The sequence below is a fragment of the Papio anubis genome, chromosome 4, assembly GCF_008728515.1.
Source record: "Papio anubis isolate 15944 chromosome 4, Panubis1.0, whole genome shotgun sequence".
NCBI lineage: Eukaryota > Metazoa > Chordata > Mammalia > Primates > Cercopithecidae > Papio > Papio anubis.
Window position 1 is genome coordinate 99,621,790 of NC_044979.1, and position 18,345 is coordinate 99,640,134.

An 18,345-nucleotide genomic window follows, 5' to 3' on the forward strand; every position below is an offset into this window, starting at 1 on the left:
ACAACAGACACATGAAAAAATGCTCATCATCACTCGCCATCAGAGAAATGCAAATCAAAACCACAATGAGATACCATCTCACACCAGTTAGAATGGCTATCATTAAAAAGTCAGGAAACAACAGGTGCTGGAGAGGATGTGGAGAAATAGGAACACTTTTACACTGTTGGTGGGACTGTAAACTAGTTCAGCCATTGTGGAAGACAGTGTGGCGATTCCTCAAGGATCTAGAACTAGAAATACCATTTGACCCAGTGATCCCATTACTGGGTATATACTCAAAGGATTATAAATCATGCTGCTATAAAGACACATGCACACATGTTTATTGTGGCACTATTCACAATAGTAAAGACATGGAACCAACCCAAATGTCCATCAATGACAGACTGGATTAAGAAAATGTGGCACATATACACCATGGAATACTATGCAGCCATAAAAAAGGATGACTTCGTATCCTTTGTAGGGACATAGATGCAGCTGGAAACCATCATTCTCAGCAAACTATAGCAAGAACAGAAAACCAAGCACCGCATGTTCTCACTCATAGGTGGGAATTGAACAATGAGATCACTTGAACACAGGAAGGGGAACATCACACACCGGGGCCTGTTGTGGGGTGGTGAGGAGAGGGGAGGGATAGCATTAGGAGATATATCTAATGTAAATGACGAGTTAATGGGTGCAGCACACCAACATGGTGCATGTATACATATGTAACAAACCTGCACGCTGTGCACATGTACCCTAGAACTTAAAGTATAATAATAAAAAAAAGCCGGGCGCGGTGGCTCACGCCTGTAATCCCAGCACTTTGGGAGGCCGAGGCGGGCGGATCACAAGGTCAGGAGATCGAGACCACAGTGAAACCCCGTCTCTACTAAAAATACAAAAAATTAGCCGGGCGCGGTGGTGGGTGCCTGTAGTCCCAGCTACTCAGGAGGCTGAGGCAGGAGAATGGCGTGAACCCGGGAGGCGGAGCTTGCAGTGAGCCGAGATCGCGCCACTGCACTCCAGCCTGGGCGACAGCGCGAGACTCCGTCTCAAAAAAAAAAATAAATAAATAAATAAAAAAGAAAAAAATAAAAAAAAAAGAAAAAAGTTCTGGAGATGGCCAGTGGTAGTGCTTACATAACAGCATGAATGTACTTAATGCCACCAAATCATACACTTAAAAATGGTTAAAATGATAAATTTATCAGAATTTAAAAAAAATTAAATTAAGTTTGTAAGACATACTAAGAATTCCTAATGAAATCACTGAAGAATAGCTGGGCAGATATACTTACATTTTTTATCACCATATTTGCTATTGATTTTATTTGACCTAACACATATATAGTACTTAACTATATTTTAGACACTATGCTAAACACTTTATTAACTTTTATTTGAGCCTCATGGCTAATGCCAGGGGGTAGGTGCTATTATGATCTTCTATAAAAGAGGATTCAACAAGAAACCCAGCCAACTCTATTTAGCGCAGTTAGCCAAAATTTACATTCACTAGATAGAGGTATCAAAATATTATTGAAGTCACTTGAGCTTTGTTGAGTTTTTCATCTTGATAAAGATGAATTCGAACTTTTTTTTTTTTTACTTTGGAAGGAGGGTAGATAGAGAACTCAAGCCAGTAAAAATTACATGAAAATCACTTAGAAATTACCACTGATTTTACAAAAGTTTAGATCCTTTCAAGTTCTTAGTGTGCTTAAGTGCTATTTTATAAAGCAGATGACTACAATATTCCTTATCGTGTGTGCACGTGTGTTATTCTTTGTGCCTAGGAAAACAGTATTAAAAGACAGTTTGAGTAGACAGCACATCAGCTTTGAACAACTTCAGCATTGAATGTAGACTGTGCTTTTTTATTTTTATTTTTGGAGATGGAGTCTCCCTCTGTCGCCAGACTGGAGTGCAGTGGCACGCAATCTCAGCTTACTGCAACCTCTGCCTCCTGGGTTCAAGTGATTCTCCTGCCTCAGCCTCCTGAGTAGCTGGGATTACAGGGGTCCACCACCATGCCCAGTTAATTTTTGTATTTTTAGTAGAGACAGGGTTTCACCATGTTGGCTGGTCTCAAACTCCTTGCCTCAGGCAATCTGCCCACCTGCCTCGGCCTCCCAAAGTGCTGGGATTACAGGCATGAGCCACCGTGCCCGGCCCACTGTGCCTTTTTATCATCAGAGAAATTCCATCAGTGGATATCAACTGCTAACAGGCTTTTCATGTGTTCATTGAACTTTAAAAGCACCTTTTTCAGCTTTGGGGTTTCATATGAACTTTATAAATAATCATCACATTACATTACACGGCATTGGTATAAACTCTCCAGTACTCCTACTGGTGTATATAGTTAGGCATTATTTCCACTCACAGGTGTCAAAATAAGGCACCTAGAAAGGAAAGCGGCCTACCCAAACTGCCCAAGGAGAAAGGGATTGGAAACGATGGGGCAACCTTCCAGGAAAGGGGAGGAGGATACCAGTGGTCATGGACTCCTCAAAGCAAAGATTAGAGAGTCCTGCGGAAAGAGTAACTCTGCCTCCCACACAAGCAGCATCAAGAGCTTAAAGGAAACAGCCTGGAACAAACCCTAGGTGCCCTTTATAAGCCAGGACTGTCTGGGAATCCAAACGCAAAATCCTACTTGTGGACCCAAAGGGTTCCAGCCTGAAACAGGAAAATATATACAAAAAAACCTGATCAATTACCTAAGCTGTCTCATATGTTCTGTTCTCAAGGTCCAACGACAGAAGGCTTAATGAGAAAAATGGAATCATATACGGGTTTAGTGATTAGAGATGATACTCGTATTTATCCTGTAGACAGTATCACCTAGAAATGGGTTAGATGTTCCAGAGAAATATGTCAAACCCTTGGGTGGTGATATTTTTATTTTTGGCAACATATAATTTGGGTTGTGCTTTGACAAAAGGGCTGGGCTAAGCTAATGTGGCTTCTTTGTTTACAGACTGTGGATTGAACGTACACAAACAGTGTTCCAAGCACGTTCCCAATGACTGCCAACCTGATCTCAAGAGGATCAAGAAAGTATACTGTTGTGACCTCACAACACTTGTGAAGGCTCACAACACTCAGAGACCCATGGTGGTGGACATTTGCATTCGGGAAATTGAAGCAAGAGGTTTGGAAAATACTTCCTATTATAGTAGCATAGTGATTTTATTTTTATTGTTTGTTTTTACTATTGTCAAGGAAAGAGAATTGCTCTACTACTCTTGGGAAAATGACCTAGGCATGTGTGAGTGCACACACACTCATTCTCTCTCACAGATAGACTCAATCCAACCAGCTCTATCAATTTCCATTCTATATATAAGCCATGCATATATGCATTCAAAAAATGTTTACTGAACATTTATTACATGCTGGGCATTGAGGTAATAAAGGTCACCATTCTCACTGTCAAGAAATTCACACTTCAGCTGTGTGCAGTGGCTCACGCCTGTAATCCCAGCAGACGCTGAGGCCAGACAATCACTTGAGCCCAGGAGTTCAGGACCAGCATGGGCAACATAGTGAGACCCCATCTCTACAAGTTTTTTTTTTTTTTTAAAGTAGCCAGGTGTGGTGGTACACACCTGTAGTTCCAGCTACTCGGGAGACTGAGGCATGGAAGAAATTCATACTTTAGAGTGAGCAATCAGGGGAGCAAATAAACAAACATTGTGGATGGCTGTGTTCAAGGTACCACGGAGTCACAAAGGAAAATGTTTTAATCCTATTTAAGGACAATGGGAAAAGGTTATGGCAGAGGTGAGGCTTGAATTGGATCTTTGAAAAAAAAGGTGCTTCGGCCCGGCGCGGTGGCTCAAGCCTGTAATCCCAGCACTTTGGGAGGCCAAGACGGGCGGATCACGAGGTCAGGAGATCGAGACCATCCTGGCTAACACGGTGAAACTCCGTCTCTACTAAAAAATACAAAAAACTAGCCGGGCGTGGTGGCGGCGCCTGTAGTCCCAGCTACTCCGGAGGCTGAGGCAGGAGAATGGCGTAAACCCGGGAGGCGGAGCTTGCAGTGAGCTGAGATCCCGCCACTGCACTCCAGCCTGGGCGACAGAGCGAGACTCTGTCTCAAAAAAAAAAAAAAAGAAAAAAAGAAAAAGAAAAAAAAGGTGCTTCTATTAAATAAGAAATTGTTGAGCAACACATACATCTCCTACCATATAAAAATGTGCTCCTAATATTCATGGTTTATTTCAAAGAGGAGAGTTCAAAGATTTAAAAGATCTGTTCAATGAAAAATAAGGAAGATAGAAACATTTCAAAAGAATGTTCTATTTATTTATTTATTTATTTTTTTATTATACTTTAAGTTCTAGGGTACATATGTAACAAACCTGCACGTTGTGCACAAAAAATGTTCTTTATGTTGTACATGAGTCACTTTTCCTTTATTTGTGCTTTCTTTGGCCGCTGTTCAGTATCAGAATGTTCACTGATGTTGCTGGATGTAATTTGGGTGATTTGGCCATGTATAGAGCCTTTTTGTAAGGTTTAAACCACTTTTGCCATGTATCATATTCTGTTATACTTGGTATCCATTATTGTGTCCTAACTGGCTTAATATATTTTATACATATATATTCATTGGTCAAACTACCCCATTTTTTCCAAAGCACAACTAAAGAGGATGTCATAGCTTATTATTCCAACCCTTTTAGAGAGAGGAAATTATTCCCTTTTCTGTGGAGGGGGAAAACCATAGCTATCCTGTTCCTTGAGAACTTGCTAATTTAATCCCAGAGTGTAGAAATGCTTTCTATCTTTTCACCACTGTGGCTGACAGAGCTTAATGAGTGCTTTGGGATCTGGTGAACATATTAATCCAGTGGCTAAACTGGATAAGAGGAAAGGAGGGATTCCCTGCCTCTGGATGAGTGGTTGGGACAAGTGGCCCTGGGCCCTGCAGTTTGAGGTCAGATTATCAGCCTCTCCAGAGCCTGCAATCAGGGCTTTTCTGAAGAAGCTAGGGTCCTCCCATTGTGATCCTTAGCAGAGACAACTGATAATTCAGGCAACATTACTGACATGTCTAACATTTAAGAATAGGGGGCGCTGCACTAATTTTGCCTAGTACAAGAGCAAGATAGAGTAGCACAAATTAGGAATTGATGCCCAAAGAGTCACAGCACAGGGATTAGAGCCCCAGGTATTAGGGGCCTAAGCATGCAAGCAGAACCAGAGAATGGGCTGGGAGAAATTTGTGTGATACTCACATACCCAGCTGTGGAGCCACCACTGCCAACATTTTTCCCTGTCTTCCATTTGTAAAAAATTCCTTATTGTTCTCCAAATGTTCTTTTATGTTCATTTGTCCCTCCATGATGTGGTAGAGTGAAAAGATCAAGGACTTGAAGTTAAATTCTCAGCCCTGTCTCTTACTGGCTGTAGCACGACCTTGGGCAAGTTACTTACTGTATTTGCATATCTGTTTCTTCATCTATAATATGAGTGGAATCAACTGTACCTCATAAGGTGGTTGGCGAGGATGAAAGTGACTTGATACATAAATGGACCTAGTACAGCGTCCAGTCTACCAAACTCAATCTGTGTTAATTTTACGTTTTCTTGGAATGACCCACACCCATACCTCCACCTCCAAATCTGTCTAACTATATTACGTAGCCTGTACATCTCAATGCTGTCACAGAGACCCTAAATAACAGTGCCTTTGACAAGATAGAAATCTATTTCTCTCCCCAGTAATAGTCCAGGTACCCAGGAGCAGTCCAGGAATAGTTTGTTCCCCCATGGCAGGAACCCAGGCACTGCAGCTTGTTGCTCTGTCCTGCTTGAGTACTATCCTGCGTGCATAATCGCAGCTGGCCACCACCATCTCATCTGCATTTCACTCATCAGGAAGCGGAAAAGAGCATCCTCAGTTCCTTTAAGGCCACAGAAGCCATAAATGTCACCTCTGCTCCCACATGGGCCAGAGTTTAATGGCCACTGCAATGGATATTGTTCTAAAAATCAAAGGTGCCGTTACAACAGAAGAATGGGAGAACAAATATTGGAAGGATAGCTGGCAGCTTCTGCTACTCTGGCAAACTCTAACCATCCTTTATCATTTCCTTCAAAGATTAGCTTCTTTAAAAAGCATCTCGATGTAATACAGGGTGATGCTTTGCTCAGTGAAGCATGGGCTAAAATCAGGAAAATTACCCCCATTTAATTATACTCTAAGCCATACAACTTGGCGTATTGTTTAAAGCATAGATTTTTTTTTTTTTTAACTTTAAGTTATGGAATACATGTGCAGAATGTGCAGGTTTGTTACATAGGTATACATGTGCCATGGTGATTTGCTGCACCTATCAACCCATCATCTAAGTGTTAGGTTCTGTATGCATTAGGTATTTGTCCTAATGCTCTCCTTCCCCTTGACCCCCACCCTCCAGCAGGCCCCAGTATGTGATGTTCCCCTCCCTGTGTCCACGAGTTCTCACTGTTCAACTCCCACTTATGAGTGAGAACAAAAGCATGGGTTTTTCTATGTTCCTTGAAAACCTGGATTTCTTTGAAAGTGACTCAGTGAATCTTATAACTGAATGTTTGTTTCTCCTACCCCACCAAATTTACATGTTGAAGCCCTGATCACCAGTGTGATTGTCTTTGGAGATGGAGGTCTCCAAAGAAGTAATTAAGGCTAAATGAGGTCCTAAGGGAGGGACCCTCAACAGTATGACTAATGTCCTTATGAGAAGAGACACCAAAGAGCAAACTCTCTCTCTCACTCTCCATGCACATATACCAAGGAAAGGACGTGTGAGAGAAGGTGGCCATCTATGAGCCAGAAAGAGAGCCTCACCAAAGGCCAGAACTTTGATTCATCCATCAACAGGCAGGGTTCAATGTTCACTGCTAGGGGCTCCCATAATCCACTGGGTCTGTGCCTCTGTGGCAGTGCATGTTCCAACTGGAATGAGATGTGCTCATATGCACCAACATCTTAGAACAGGATGACCCACAAGTTTCGTCTTGTGTGACAACTACAGTTGATCAGTAGTGGTCACCTGAGCAATTGGAACTGAGATGAATTCTGAGGCTAAATAGGGTTCAGTGGGAAAAAGGGCTGAGATCAAGTAAGAGCATCTGTCATGGTCACAGGAGGGATGAGGGGAAGTATTTGTGATTTACGCCATGTATTTGTTGTCTCTGATGCATACCTAATGAAGACCCTTATATACGGCAGATAATACATACTCCATAAATGTTTTCCAAATGAAAAAACAAGAGCATATGTGAGTTATCAAGGGTTTGGCAGAATATATGGCAGCAGGAGCAGAAGCTATTTGTTTGCTTATTTTTACGGTAGCTATAGTTTTGATAGCAGCTAGTTTGTGCCATACAAAGTCTGAAATCCGGTCCTTTATCCCTGCTCATACTTTTGGGAACTGACTTGTTTTTAGGACATATCTTAACAAATCAATAAGCTCCAGGAACAGAAACCAAGTCTTTTTTTTCTTAACCTAAATTTGCAGTGATCCAATTTCCAGAAGCAATAACTAAAACTTTATTTTCCTGCATCTGTTTGTATAATCAGTTGTCTAAAAGTATAACAAGTAATCATTTTTAATTAAACAGTTAACATAGTCTTATTTACAAGTAAACATGAAAGGCTGTAATAGTCTAATTTTTTTCCAATAAAATCAGAGCAATACATATTAGATATGCACATACATACACATGTGTATCTAGTACAGTGCTGCATACAATACAGCACATGGATTAAGATGATGCTAGGTACCCCACTTACCCTGCTGTGATTATTACACATTTTATGCCTGTATCAAGATACCTCATATACCCCATAAATACATATACCTACTATGTACCCACAGAAATTAATAAAAGAAAGATGATGCTAGGAAGAAAGGTTGCTTCCTACAATGATGAAATTCGTGTCCAGCAAGCTCATGAACAAAGGAAAGGAAGTAAGGGAACGGTCCATGAGAATCTTAAATATCAGTTCTCTTTGCAAAGCGGAGAAGGATGAAGACCGGATTTACACTGAGATCTCCACTGCTACATGGGCAAATGAGAACAGACTTGCCTGGAAATTGAGACAGACAAGTCCAAGTTCTGATGCAACTGTGTGTGATAAATAAGATCGCTGTCTATGTTTGCTCATTTCCTGATAGCATGTAGTGTAGATGTGAAATCAGAGTCTTTTTTTTTCAGATGTTTCAAGAAGCTAAAGTTAGTCTCTCTCTCTCTCTCTCTCTCTCTCTCTCTCTCTCTCTCTCTCTCAGGATTAAAATCGGAAGGCCTTTACAGAGTCTCTGGGTTCACTGAACACATTGAAGATGTCAAAATGGCATTTGACAGAGGTAAGCTTGTACTTTCTTGAATGCCATCTGACATCCTAACACCCTTCTCGTTTGGAACTAGATTTTAATCATAGTAGAAATGGGGTTTCAGAACTACTAAGAGTTGTTCTTCAAGAAACGGAGGAATAATGGCTTACAAATCTCATGTTTCTGCCTCACTGGGCAAAGTGTTTCCTTCACAGCCATTGACAAGTGATCACTGTCAACGGGCAGACAATCCATATGGCATCTGCATCCCCTGTCTCAGGATCCCATTCTTCTCCTTCTCTCAAAGCTCCAAAGAAGGGATCATAAGGATGGGAGGGCACCCCCAGCACTAATGTAGGGGAAGGCAGTGGACGTGTAGGAGGGAACTGCTTTTGTTCTTTATAACTGTGGTGTACATTCTCTAGAACATACTATCTCTTAAGTCAGATATCATGGCCATCCTGGGGATCCTGTTAAAAATACGGGTCACTGGGACCCAACTTGAAGACTCATTCAGAAAGCTGGATAAACCCAAGAATCTGTATTTCTAATAAGCAATCCAAGTAATTCTGGCACAGCCAGTGAAGACATGGAACCCCTACTGGATAGAGCCTACTGGATAGAGCCTCTACTTTGTAGTGTGGTATATGAAATCAGTGAGGTTGCCCTCCCTCTCTCTTTAGACTTCTCTCCAGTTCCTCCTCCCTACTCTACTGTGCACTCCAGCAATCCTGAAATACACCCTATTTGCTGCCATGAAGAAGTGCCTCGGCTCACATTGTCCTGTCTATCTGAAATGTATTCACCTCTCTGCCTAGCAAACACCTATAATCAGGGGTCAGCTCAAGCCTTTCCTCCTTGAGGAAGCCTCGCTGACTGCCCCAAGCTAACCTCAGAGCTCAACTTCCTTTTCCCACACCCCACCCCCCACATTCCCCACACTTCAGCATAGCAATCTTCCCATTTCCTTGTCATTGTTGAGTTGCATGTCTGACTGTCAATCTAACTAGAACCGTTGGTTGGCAGAGAGTATCTCTTTTCTTTGGTTCATCAGGGCTTAATGGTGCTTGGCACATGACAGCTTCTCAATAACTTTGCTAAATATGTAAATAATGAAATAAACATGGCATATCTTCTATGCTTTTACTGTTTTCTATACATCGGCAGCTTTTTTTTTATCTTCAGAACCAAATTTGCTGAGGCATTTATTCTTTTAATTCTTTATGTAAAAGATATTAAGAATTCCTATATGATTAAAACATTTTTATCCAAAAAATGTCATAGGCTATGACAGATTGGACTGGTATTTCCTAATGGTGAAACTAAAAGTCAAAAAATGTCTTGAGAATTATTGTTAGAAATGGTAAGAAATATAGGCCGGGCACGGTGGCGGATACCTAGAATCCTAGCACTTTGGGAGGTGGAAACGGAGCAGGTCAGAACTTCTGTGCTGATTCTTTGTACTGCCTACAAAGAAAGAATTCTGGACCAACAATAAATACCAGATACATTAGTATAATATATTTAAAGTGCTGAAGTGAAATAACTGTCAAAATAGGCCGGGCACAGTGGCTCACACCTCTAATCCCAGGACTTTGAGAGGCTGAGACGGGTGGATCACTTGAGGTAGGAGTTCGAGACCAGCCTGGCCAACATAGCGAAACTCCCCCCTCTACTAAAAATACAAAAATTAGCCAGGCGTGGTGGCACGTGCCTGTAATCCCAGCTACTCAGGAGGCTGAGGCACGAGAATTGCTTGAACCCGGGAGGCGGAGGTTGCAGTGAACCAAGATTGCGCCACTGCACTCCAGCCTGGGCTACAGAGTGAGACTCTGTCTCACAAAAAAAAAAAAAAAAAAAAAAAAGAATGATAAGAAATATAACATCACATATCCATGAGAAAAGGGTAAAGTTTCCCAGATTAAATTCCTAGGGGATCAGGGAGGAAGGATCAAGTTAAAAAAACAAATAAACAAACCCCTTCAGTGAACCTGAAAGAAACAATAAGAACTGAAACTATTCAACAATCATTTTGTGAATGTGACTTCCAAATCCAAGTCTAAAAAACACTGGTGGAAATGTATTAGAGCTTCTTGATGTTCTCTTGTTTCAGATTAGATTGTCATTTTATTATGAACCTTTGTGTCTATAATACAAATTATTGTGCTAAATTTCTATTTAGCAAATTACCAGGGGTGGGGACCCAAAGCACTGTTTGAAGTTTGTTTTATCACCCGTTTGCCTGCACAAACCCTCAGAGCCTACCTCCCTCTCACCAAACACCCTTCTGTTGCCTCCTACACTTCAGTGTTACTAGAACCCAAAAGAGTTAGCTGAGACTTGTCAGGGAGCATTCACCATTGGATTTTTTTTTTTCTTTCTGTACATGCCTTGGCGAAATAAGGTCCTAATTAGGACTTGGATCACTGATTGTTTTTCAGATGGTGAAAAGGCCGATATATCTGCCAATGTCTATCCAGACATAAACATCATCACTGGAGCCCTTAAACTGTATTTCAGAGACTTACCCATCCCTGTCATCACATATGATACCTACTCCAAATTTATAGATGCAGCAAGTAAGTACTTCAAATTAACTTTTTATTTTTAAGAAATTTTTAAGTACAATGCTTTTGACCTTCAGAAAATTAAAACTCAGAACTGTTTAAATTATTGCATTTGTACCTGTCTTGTCAAGTGAGGGCACAACGGTAAATAGATGACCAGGCATAGTTCAACAGCTGACTTGAACCAGTTCTAAGAACTCTGTGGACTGACGTATGTGTCAGGCAGTTCTGTCCGCATCGTTCCTTGTATGCTGGGAACCAACACAGTCAGGCCTATTCCGTGTTGAAAGCATGAATATTTCTGTCACAGAAAAAAAAAAATCTTCAGTGAGGACTGACTAGATCATGGGGATCCAATCTTTTGTCTTCCCTGGGCCACATTGGAAGAAGAATAATTGTCTTGGGCCACACATAAAATATACTAACATTAATGATAGCTTTAATGATAATTTTAAATAATTTTTAAATAAATTATTTTAAAATCTTATAATGTTTTAAGGTTTACAAATTTGTGCTGGGCCATATTCAAAGCTGTCCTGGGCATGTGCGGCCCACAGGCTGCGGGCTGGACAAGCTTGGTCTAGATTAACTACTTTTATCTGTTAGGCAGAATTTCATTCCTAATCAGTTAAAGTCACAACCAAGTTTTGTCTATTGATGCTGTTCAAAATGAACAGAAGGCCACAGTATACTGTGTCAAGCAGTATACTAGAACATCTCACCAGTGCCTTCTAGTTTAATTCCCTCATTTACCCCATGTGGCAAATCTTATAATCCCATTTTACAGAGAAGAAAAGCAAGACTTGGAGAGCTGAGCTCATGCTTCCAGGAATGGGACATCAGGATTTGCCTTCCATCAGCCCAGGGTTGCTCATTCAGTGTTTGGCACTTGGGCCCACTGCTGTAGGAGAGAAAAGAGAGTGAAAAGGGGGCAGGTCTGGAGGAAGGGACTACACTTTGCCCAGGAAGAGGCAAAAGTGACCAAAGGGAGCTTCAAATGCTGAGACACATGACACAGAAGTCAAGCTCACTTTGAGGAAGTTTTTGCTTATTGTTGTTGTTTTTATTTAAAAAAAAAAAACCTTTAAAGGTTGAAAAGTTTAGGTATGCTGTTAAATATAGTAATGAGATGCCTGATGGGGAGACACAAAGGCAGGCTGGGATCAGTGTGAGATGCACTTTTCAGATGAGCTGAGGCCCTGACCCCGGTAAGACTATTCCCTCCTTCCGGGGCCCTAGTGGTCCTGGCAAAGAAGGTTCTAGCATCCTCTACTCCGGGAGGAATAGCAGGAGGGTTTTCTTTGAGTAGCTGCCAGTACCTATCAGAGACCCAAAAGCCAGAAGCATGTACTCTTCCTCCCATTGTTAATGTGTCCAGTCTCCACTTCCTAACCTGGGCTGTGCACCGGGGTTAAGCATGCCAACACTATAGTGAGAAGTGCCATGAGTGCAGGCTGAGTTGGGTGGCTCATTGCCAATGTCCTTGCCTTGTAAAATGTATTAGGTTGTAGAAGTCTGCCAGAGAAAGACTCATTAGACAACTTCAAGGGAATAGTACTGTATATGGTGCAGTTTAAATTAAAACTTGTGGGAGTGATATTTCTAGCAAATCTACTGTTCAGAAGAAAGCAAAGCACAGTCTGCACATATGCTCCGTGACTGTATGCATTCTGCTGGCTTACGGATTCATGGAGGGCAAGGACAATGTCCAGCCTCTGGCCACCCAGAGGACATTCAATAAGCATGTGGTGCTCAGCCTCAAACTCTTTCCTGAATGACACAGGACACCAACAAATTGATTAAGTGAAACAGTGCTTGGATTGCATCAATTTAATAGAATCGTTCCCCCATTTCTGGCTAAAACAAAAACTTCTTGTTACTTCTCTAAAAACTTGAATGCCACCCTCTGAACTAATACCCATCATGCATAAACTTCACAGAAATCTCCAATGCAGATGAGAGGCTGGAAGCCGTCCATGAAGTGCTGATGCTGCTGCCTCCTGCCCACTATGAAACCCTCCGGTACCTAATGATCCACCTCAAAAAGTAAGCTTATGCCTCATGCACAAAGCCTGCTCTGCCCCTAGAGCAATTAATGCATAAGGAAAAGTGGACGGCATTCCTCCCCAGCCCCCTGAGAGGACCGAGCCTCCAGCCCCAGCCATAACTGCTGGAGCTTCACTGTGCCAGGAGCCACGCCAGGCACTTTCAGTGTATCATGCCTATGAAAGGGGCACCATTGCGGTGGCTCACGCCTGTAATCCCAGCACTTTGGGAGGCCAAGGCGGGCAGATCACGAGGTCAGGAGATTGAGACCATCCTGGCTAACACGGTGAAACCCTGTCTCTACTAAAAATACAAAAACTTAGCCGGGCAAGGTGGCAGGCGCCTGTAGTCCCAGCTACCCAGGAGGCTGAGGCAGGAGAATGGCGTGAACCCGGGAGGCAGAGCTGGCAGTGAGCCGAGATCATGCCACTGCACTCCAGCCTGGGTGACAAGGCGAGACTCCATCTCAAAAAAAAAAAAAGTTGGGGGGGCACCATTAGGGGCCTCGTGTCACTCGTGAGATTGCTGACACTTGGGGAGGTTACATAGCTGATTTGAAGAGGTGAAGCCAGGATCCCAGGCAGACTGATGTACAGCCTTTACCTACTCTGCCGCTGTGTCTGCATCTTCATCTGACACAAGCCCTGTACTCTGTGTCCTGTTCGTCCCCCTGTTGCTTGCCCCTTTCCAGGCTCCTGAGCCTGCCTGCCTCCTGGGAGAGCACATTTCCAGCCTGATCTCTTATTTTTCTGGATGTATGAGTTCTATATCATTAAGTAACAAACTTCTCCCAAAACTTAGTGGCTTAAAACAGTAAACATTTATTATCTCATAGTTTCCAAGGGTCAGGAATCCAGGTGTGAATCAGCTGGCTGCCTCCAGTTCAAGGTCTGTAATGAGGCTGCAGTCTTATCTGAAGGCTTGATGCACCTGTAATCCCAGCTACTTGGGAGGCTGAGACAGGAGAATTGCTTGAACCCAGGAGACAAAGGCTACAGTGAGCAAAGATTGCACCACTGCACTCCATCCTGGGCAACAGAATGAGACTCTGTCTCAAGAAAAAAAAAAATTCACTCCTGAAGGCTTGATGGTGGTAGCATCCATCTCCAAGCCCACTCACATGGTTGTTGGCAGGATTCAGTTCCTTAAAGGCTGTTGGACTGAAGGCTTCACTCCCTCACCAACTGTTTGCTGCAGTCAACCCTCAGTTCCTTGCCATGTGCATTTCTCCATAGGCAGTTTAAATTAAAACTTGTGGGAGTGATATTTCTAGCAAATCTACTAGAAGCCAACTGGCTTCTCTCAGAAGAAGAAAGCAAGAACACCCAATATGAAAGACAGTCTTTTTGTAACCTAATCTCAGAAGTGACATCCTATTGCTTTTGCCATGTTTTATCTGTTAGAAGCAAATCAAGTCCAGCCCATACTTTAGGGGAAGGGATGCAGGGTGTAAATTACAGGAGGCATATCACTGAGGTCCATCTCAGAGAGTACCTGCGGCACACAGAACTGTCTGTGTGAGTGTGTGGGAGACAGAGATGGAGACATCTGGATGTTTATGGGACACTAGAACCTCTGGTGACACTACTCTCCCTAAACCTTGTCTCTCTCTCTCTCACTGCACATGTGTAATGAGGTTGATGAATTGGTGTTATAACATTGGAAGGATCAGGGCACATCTGTGTTCCTCTGTGTTTTTGAAAGACATTTGGCAGCAGCCCATTCTTTGACAAAATGAACCAAAAATTGTCTACATTGACTGGTTCACAGATCTACTTAGTAAGTGAAAAGAGGCAAACTGAGGACTGTATAAACAGTAGGTATTGAGGTTTTATTTTTCTACCTTTTAAGACATACAATATTGTTGCTCAGATTCAGGGTGACAGGTGATGGTAACATTTAGCTCAGAATATTCCCATTTTGATTAATTTGTTGAATTTAGGAGTACAAGTAATTTTTAGATAATTATGGGTGTCACATCTGGCTTTCAGTCAGCTGTAAAATATTTATTGTGATCAATATCCAGTTACAATTTGGAAGGCAAAGTACCATTACCAGAAAAAATGCTGACACCTTTCAGCTGAACCTTAAATGCCAATAATATTGTATCTTTTTCATAGTGGGTTTGCTAGCCATCTTGTTTGGTCAGCATAGTGCCTGACTTAAGAGGAAGCTGTGAGCACTTTGATGGTGACAAATGTCCTCTTTCCAACCTTGCTCTTAGCTTTGTGGCATGGACATGACACAAACTGGGTTGACCTTAAAATAATACTCAATGGCTAATCCTAATGAGTTATAAGGAAATAGAAAGGGATGGCTTTCTATGCACAACCTAAACACATTTTAATTATATTTTGCTCTTTTTTGGAGAACCCACTCCCTTTTACATCTATTAGGAACATTCTGAAACTTAAATTTGTGAAAACATAACTCTGGGAGATTGTAATTTTATTCCATGAGGAAGATATTAAACCAACTTTGCAGTTTGAATTTTATTCTTAAAGGCTCTGCAGTTCTTATCTGGATGTCAAAATGATGATTCTTAATTTCAACTGCTGTTCAACTGCTGTAGACCTCATCCTGTGGGAACTACAAATAATGTCCAACTGCCTTCCAGTTTGGCCACATTCCAGCCATTCCCCCACCCCATGATAACGGCCTGGTTCTTCCTAAATTCATGACAGCCCATTCTACACATAACCTTTCTCCTCTGGCACCAGTCCTCCCAGCAGACAGGGATCCTGCCCTTCCCTTCCCACTCTCCAGCATACAGACCAGCAGGAAGCCACAAGAGGAAAAAAAGCCTTCCGTATGAGGCCTGTGAAAGGACCATGGGCCAGCCTCAGAATCCGTTGCCCCTACAAACCAGTATTCCTTAAATGATAGTTCCATATTGACTTAATAAGGAGGACTAATTTTCTAATTTAAAAAATTGTGTTCCTGCCAGATTCACATATGTAATTCATTTCCACTGGCAAAGGCAATGTCAACAATATAAAACAAAAAATCGGTCAATTACCCTTCAAAAATACCTTTCTGCCATTCTGATTCCCAATTTTTTCTTGCAATTTCCTGAACCAGAGATGTTCTTGGGACTTACATACATAATCAATACAGAAAATCAATCCTCAAGTCTCCATAACATCTCTGTTCTGTATGTTTGTTTTGCAGGGTTACTATGAATGAAAAAGACAATTTAATGAATGCAGAAAATCTGGGGATCGTGTTTGGGCCCACTCTGATGAGGCCCCCTGAGGACAGCACCCTTACCACCCTGCATGATATGCGGTACCAAAAGCTGATTGTGCAGATTTTAATAGAAAACGAAGACGTTTTATTCTAATCCATCAGGGAAATGAGTTGAATGGCCTCAGCCCCATCCAAGTTGACAAAGCTAAAGGAATAAAAACTTTTCTTACCACTTGATTTGTTTTCCAAACAAGTGCTAGAATTTGCTGGACTGCAGAGGATCGCTGAGTGGGGTACTGTGTCTCATAGACATGCGCCACCTCCACATGAGGACGAGGGTGAAGGTGAGGGAAGCCCCCTCACCTTGGGTCTTTTGCTGTGCCTCCTATGTATGTCTGGTTTGCTGGAAGAGTGATTAATACATCTTTAATTTATTAAAAACAATGTAGACCTTTAAATTTCAGTCTTATCGGTAATAAAAGGGAACTTAATTCATAAAGGTACTTGATACAGTTATACATTTTCCACTTATAAAAAGAAGACAATTCTGTTCAATGTTAAATGAAACCTATATCATAAAACGTATTTTTATTTTAGCCACAAGAATGTTATTTTTAGCAAATAGAACTCAATGCAGTGCATTGGTTATTACCCTGTGTACCTTGTCCCTCATTTTGCTGTGACACCCTGAAAAAGCTGACCACGAATGCAGTATTATCTCGACATACCTCTGTCCTCCTCAGTGCTTTTCAATGAAATTTCACCTGCCCCTTGTGTTCCTGCTTTTGACAGTTTTTGCTCTTAAGCACTGGCATTCTTCTATTATATGGTATATATTTATAGCAATTGTAGGATGGTCTGAAATGTCCACCAATTTTCTTTTCATACAAATTTTGTGAATTCTCAAAGTATGCTTTGGAATTGGTCATAGTCTTTTTGTATCATGAGCGTGTATCCCAGAAGATACAGAATGCGGTCATTTTACCTGAAATTATTTGAGAACACTGGATGTATCTGGTCTGTGTAAAAAGTTAGCACTTTCCCTCTTTTCTTCCCGGCCAAGCCCTCTGAATTCATCTGTTAATATCAAATTGTATTTTTGCCACATTTCTGTATTGGTGAAAAGCGAATCTGCAGAATTGTCAATGTTTTTCATTTTTGTTCTAGAAACCTATTTTTTAAAGTGAGAATAAGGTTGGTTTTTACCAAATATTTGTTCCTCCTTGACAAAAGTAGCTCTGTGTGGATAATTCAATATGATTTTATTACTATAGTTCCATTCTCTTGGTTATATTTATCTTAGCATGAGCCTTTCACACCAAGATTTCTATATTTTGTAACATAGGTGAAATATTTAAAACATCAAAAACTGTAAATCTAGATTTTTAAAAAATCCAACCACAATGTCTTTTCCTTTGATTGAGATGATTTGTGTAAACTCACCAATCTTGCTTTGGAGTGAGCAGAAGAGAATGACTGTGTTACGTGGAGCATCACCGTGTGACTGTTGACCTGAACAGTCCCAAGGGCTATGCAGATGGACTCCATTGGCACACGGAGGTCAGAATGGTCTGACCTCTTCCCTGCTATTATCCCTCCTCCCAACTGTACAGCTTTGTCTGTTGTAGTTTATGTACTTCTTGATACTGTCAAAAAATTATCTGGAAATGGTTTTATTTTGTGAAGTGAACAATACTTTGTAATTTATGATAGTGTAAATGGAAGGCAAAGCATCACATGTATTAAATTCTTCTGTCTATTATTCTGGAGTATGTGCAAGAAAGTGGTTTGGAGGGGTGGGGTGGTGGATCATCAAAACATTGTTTCCAGATAGTTGTTGGCAACAGATTTTTAGTCATCACTGAAACACAATGAGAAAACAGCATCCCATTGAGTCCCCACTCCTTCTGCAAGCTTCCTTCTAGAGAGCCTGCTTCAAGATTAAGGCTCTGAAGCTCCACATTCACTTTCTATAAGCCCCACTGCGTGGATGCATCGTCATACAGAGGTGAACCGTTTAGGGCAAATCACCCTAGGCCACTTGGAGGGTAGCAGAACAAGAATTTTAAAGTCACAAAGCCCTGAGCTTGATCCCAGATCTGTCCATTTAGTACTACCTGCATATAACCGTGGGTAATTTGCGGCTCTGAAAAACTGAGGATGATATTCTGATTGTGACATCTTAAATGAAATTTATGTTCTAGGGTAATTAG

General features: G+C 41.6%; 1 protein-coding gene across 1 annotated transcript; it reads left to right on the forward strand.

The window, feature by feature from the left end:
- Window positions 1-2,112: 2,112 nt before the first annotated feature.
- On the forward strand, window positions 2,113-17,894 carry LOC116268631 (beta-chimaerin). Its single transcript, XM_031665333.1, has 5 exons — window positions 2,113-3,151; window positions 8,286-8,363; window positions 10,772-10,909; window positions 12,838-12,943; window positions 16,115-17,894. Exons 1-5 carry the CDS (start codon window positions 3,112-3,114, stop codon window positions 16,284-16,286), a joined length of 534 nt encoding a protein of 177 aa, XP_031521193.1. The 5' UTR covers window positions 2,113-3,111; the 3' UTR covers window positions 16,287-17,894.
- The last annotated feature ends 451 nt before the right edge of the window (window positions 17,895-18,345 follow it).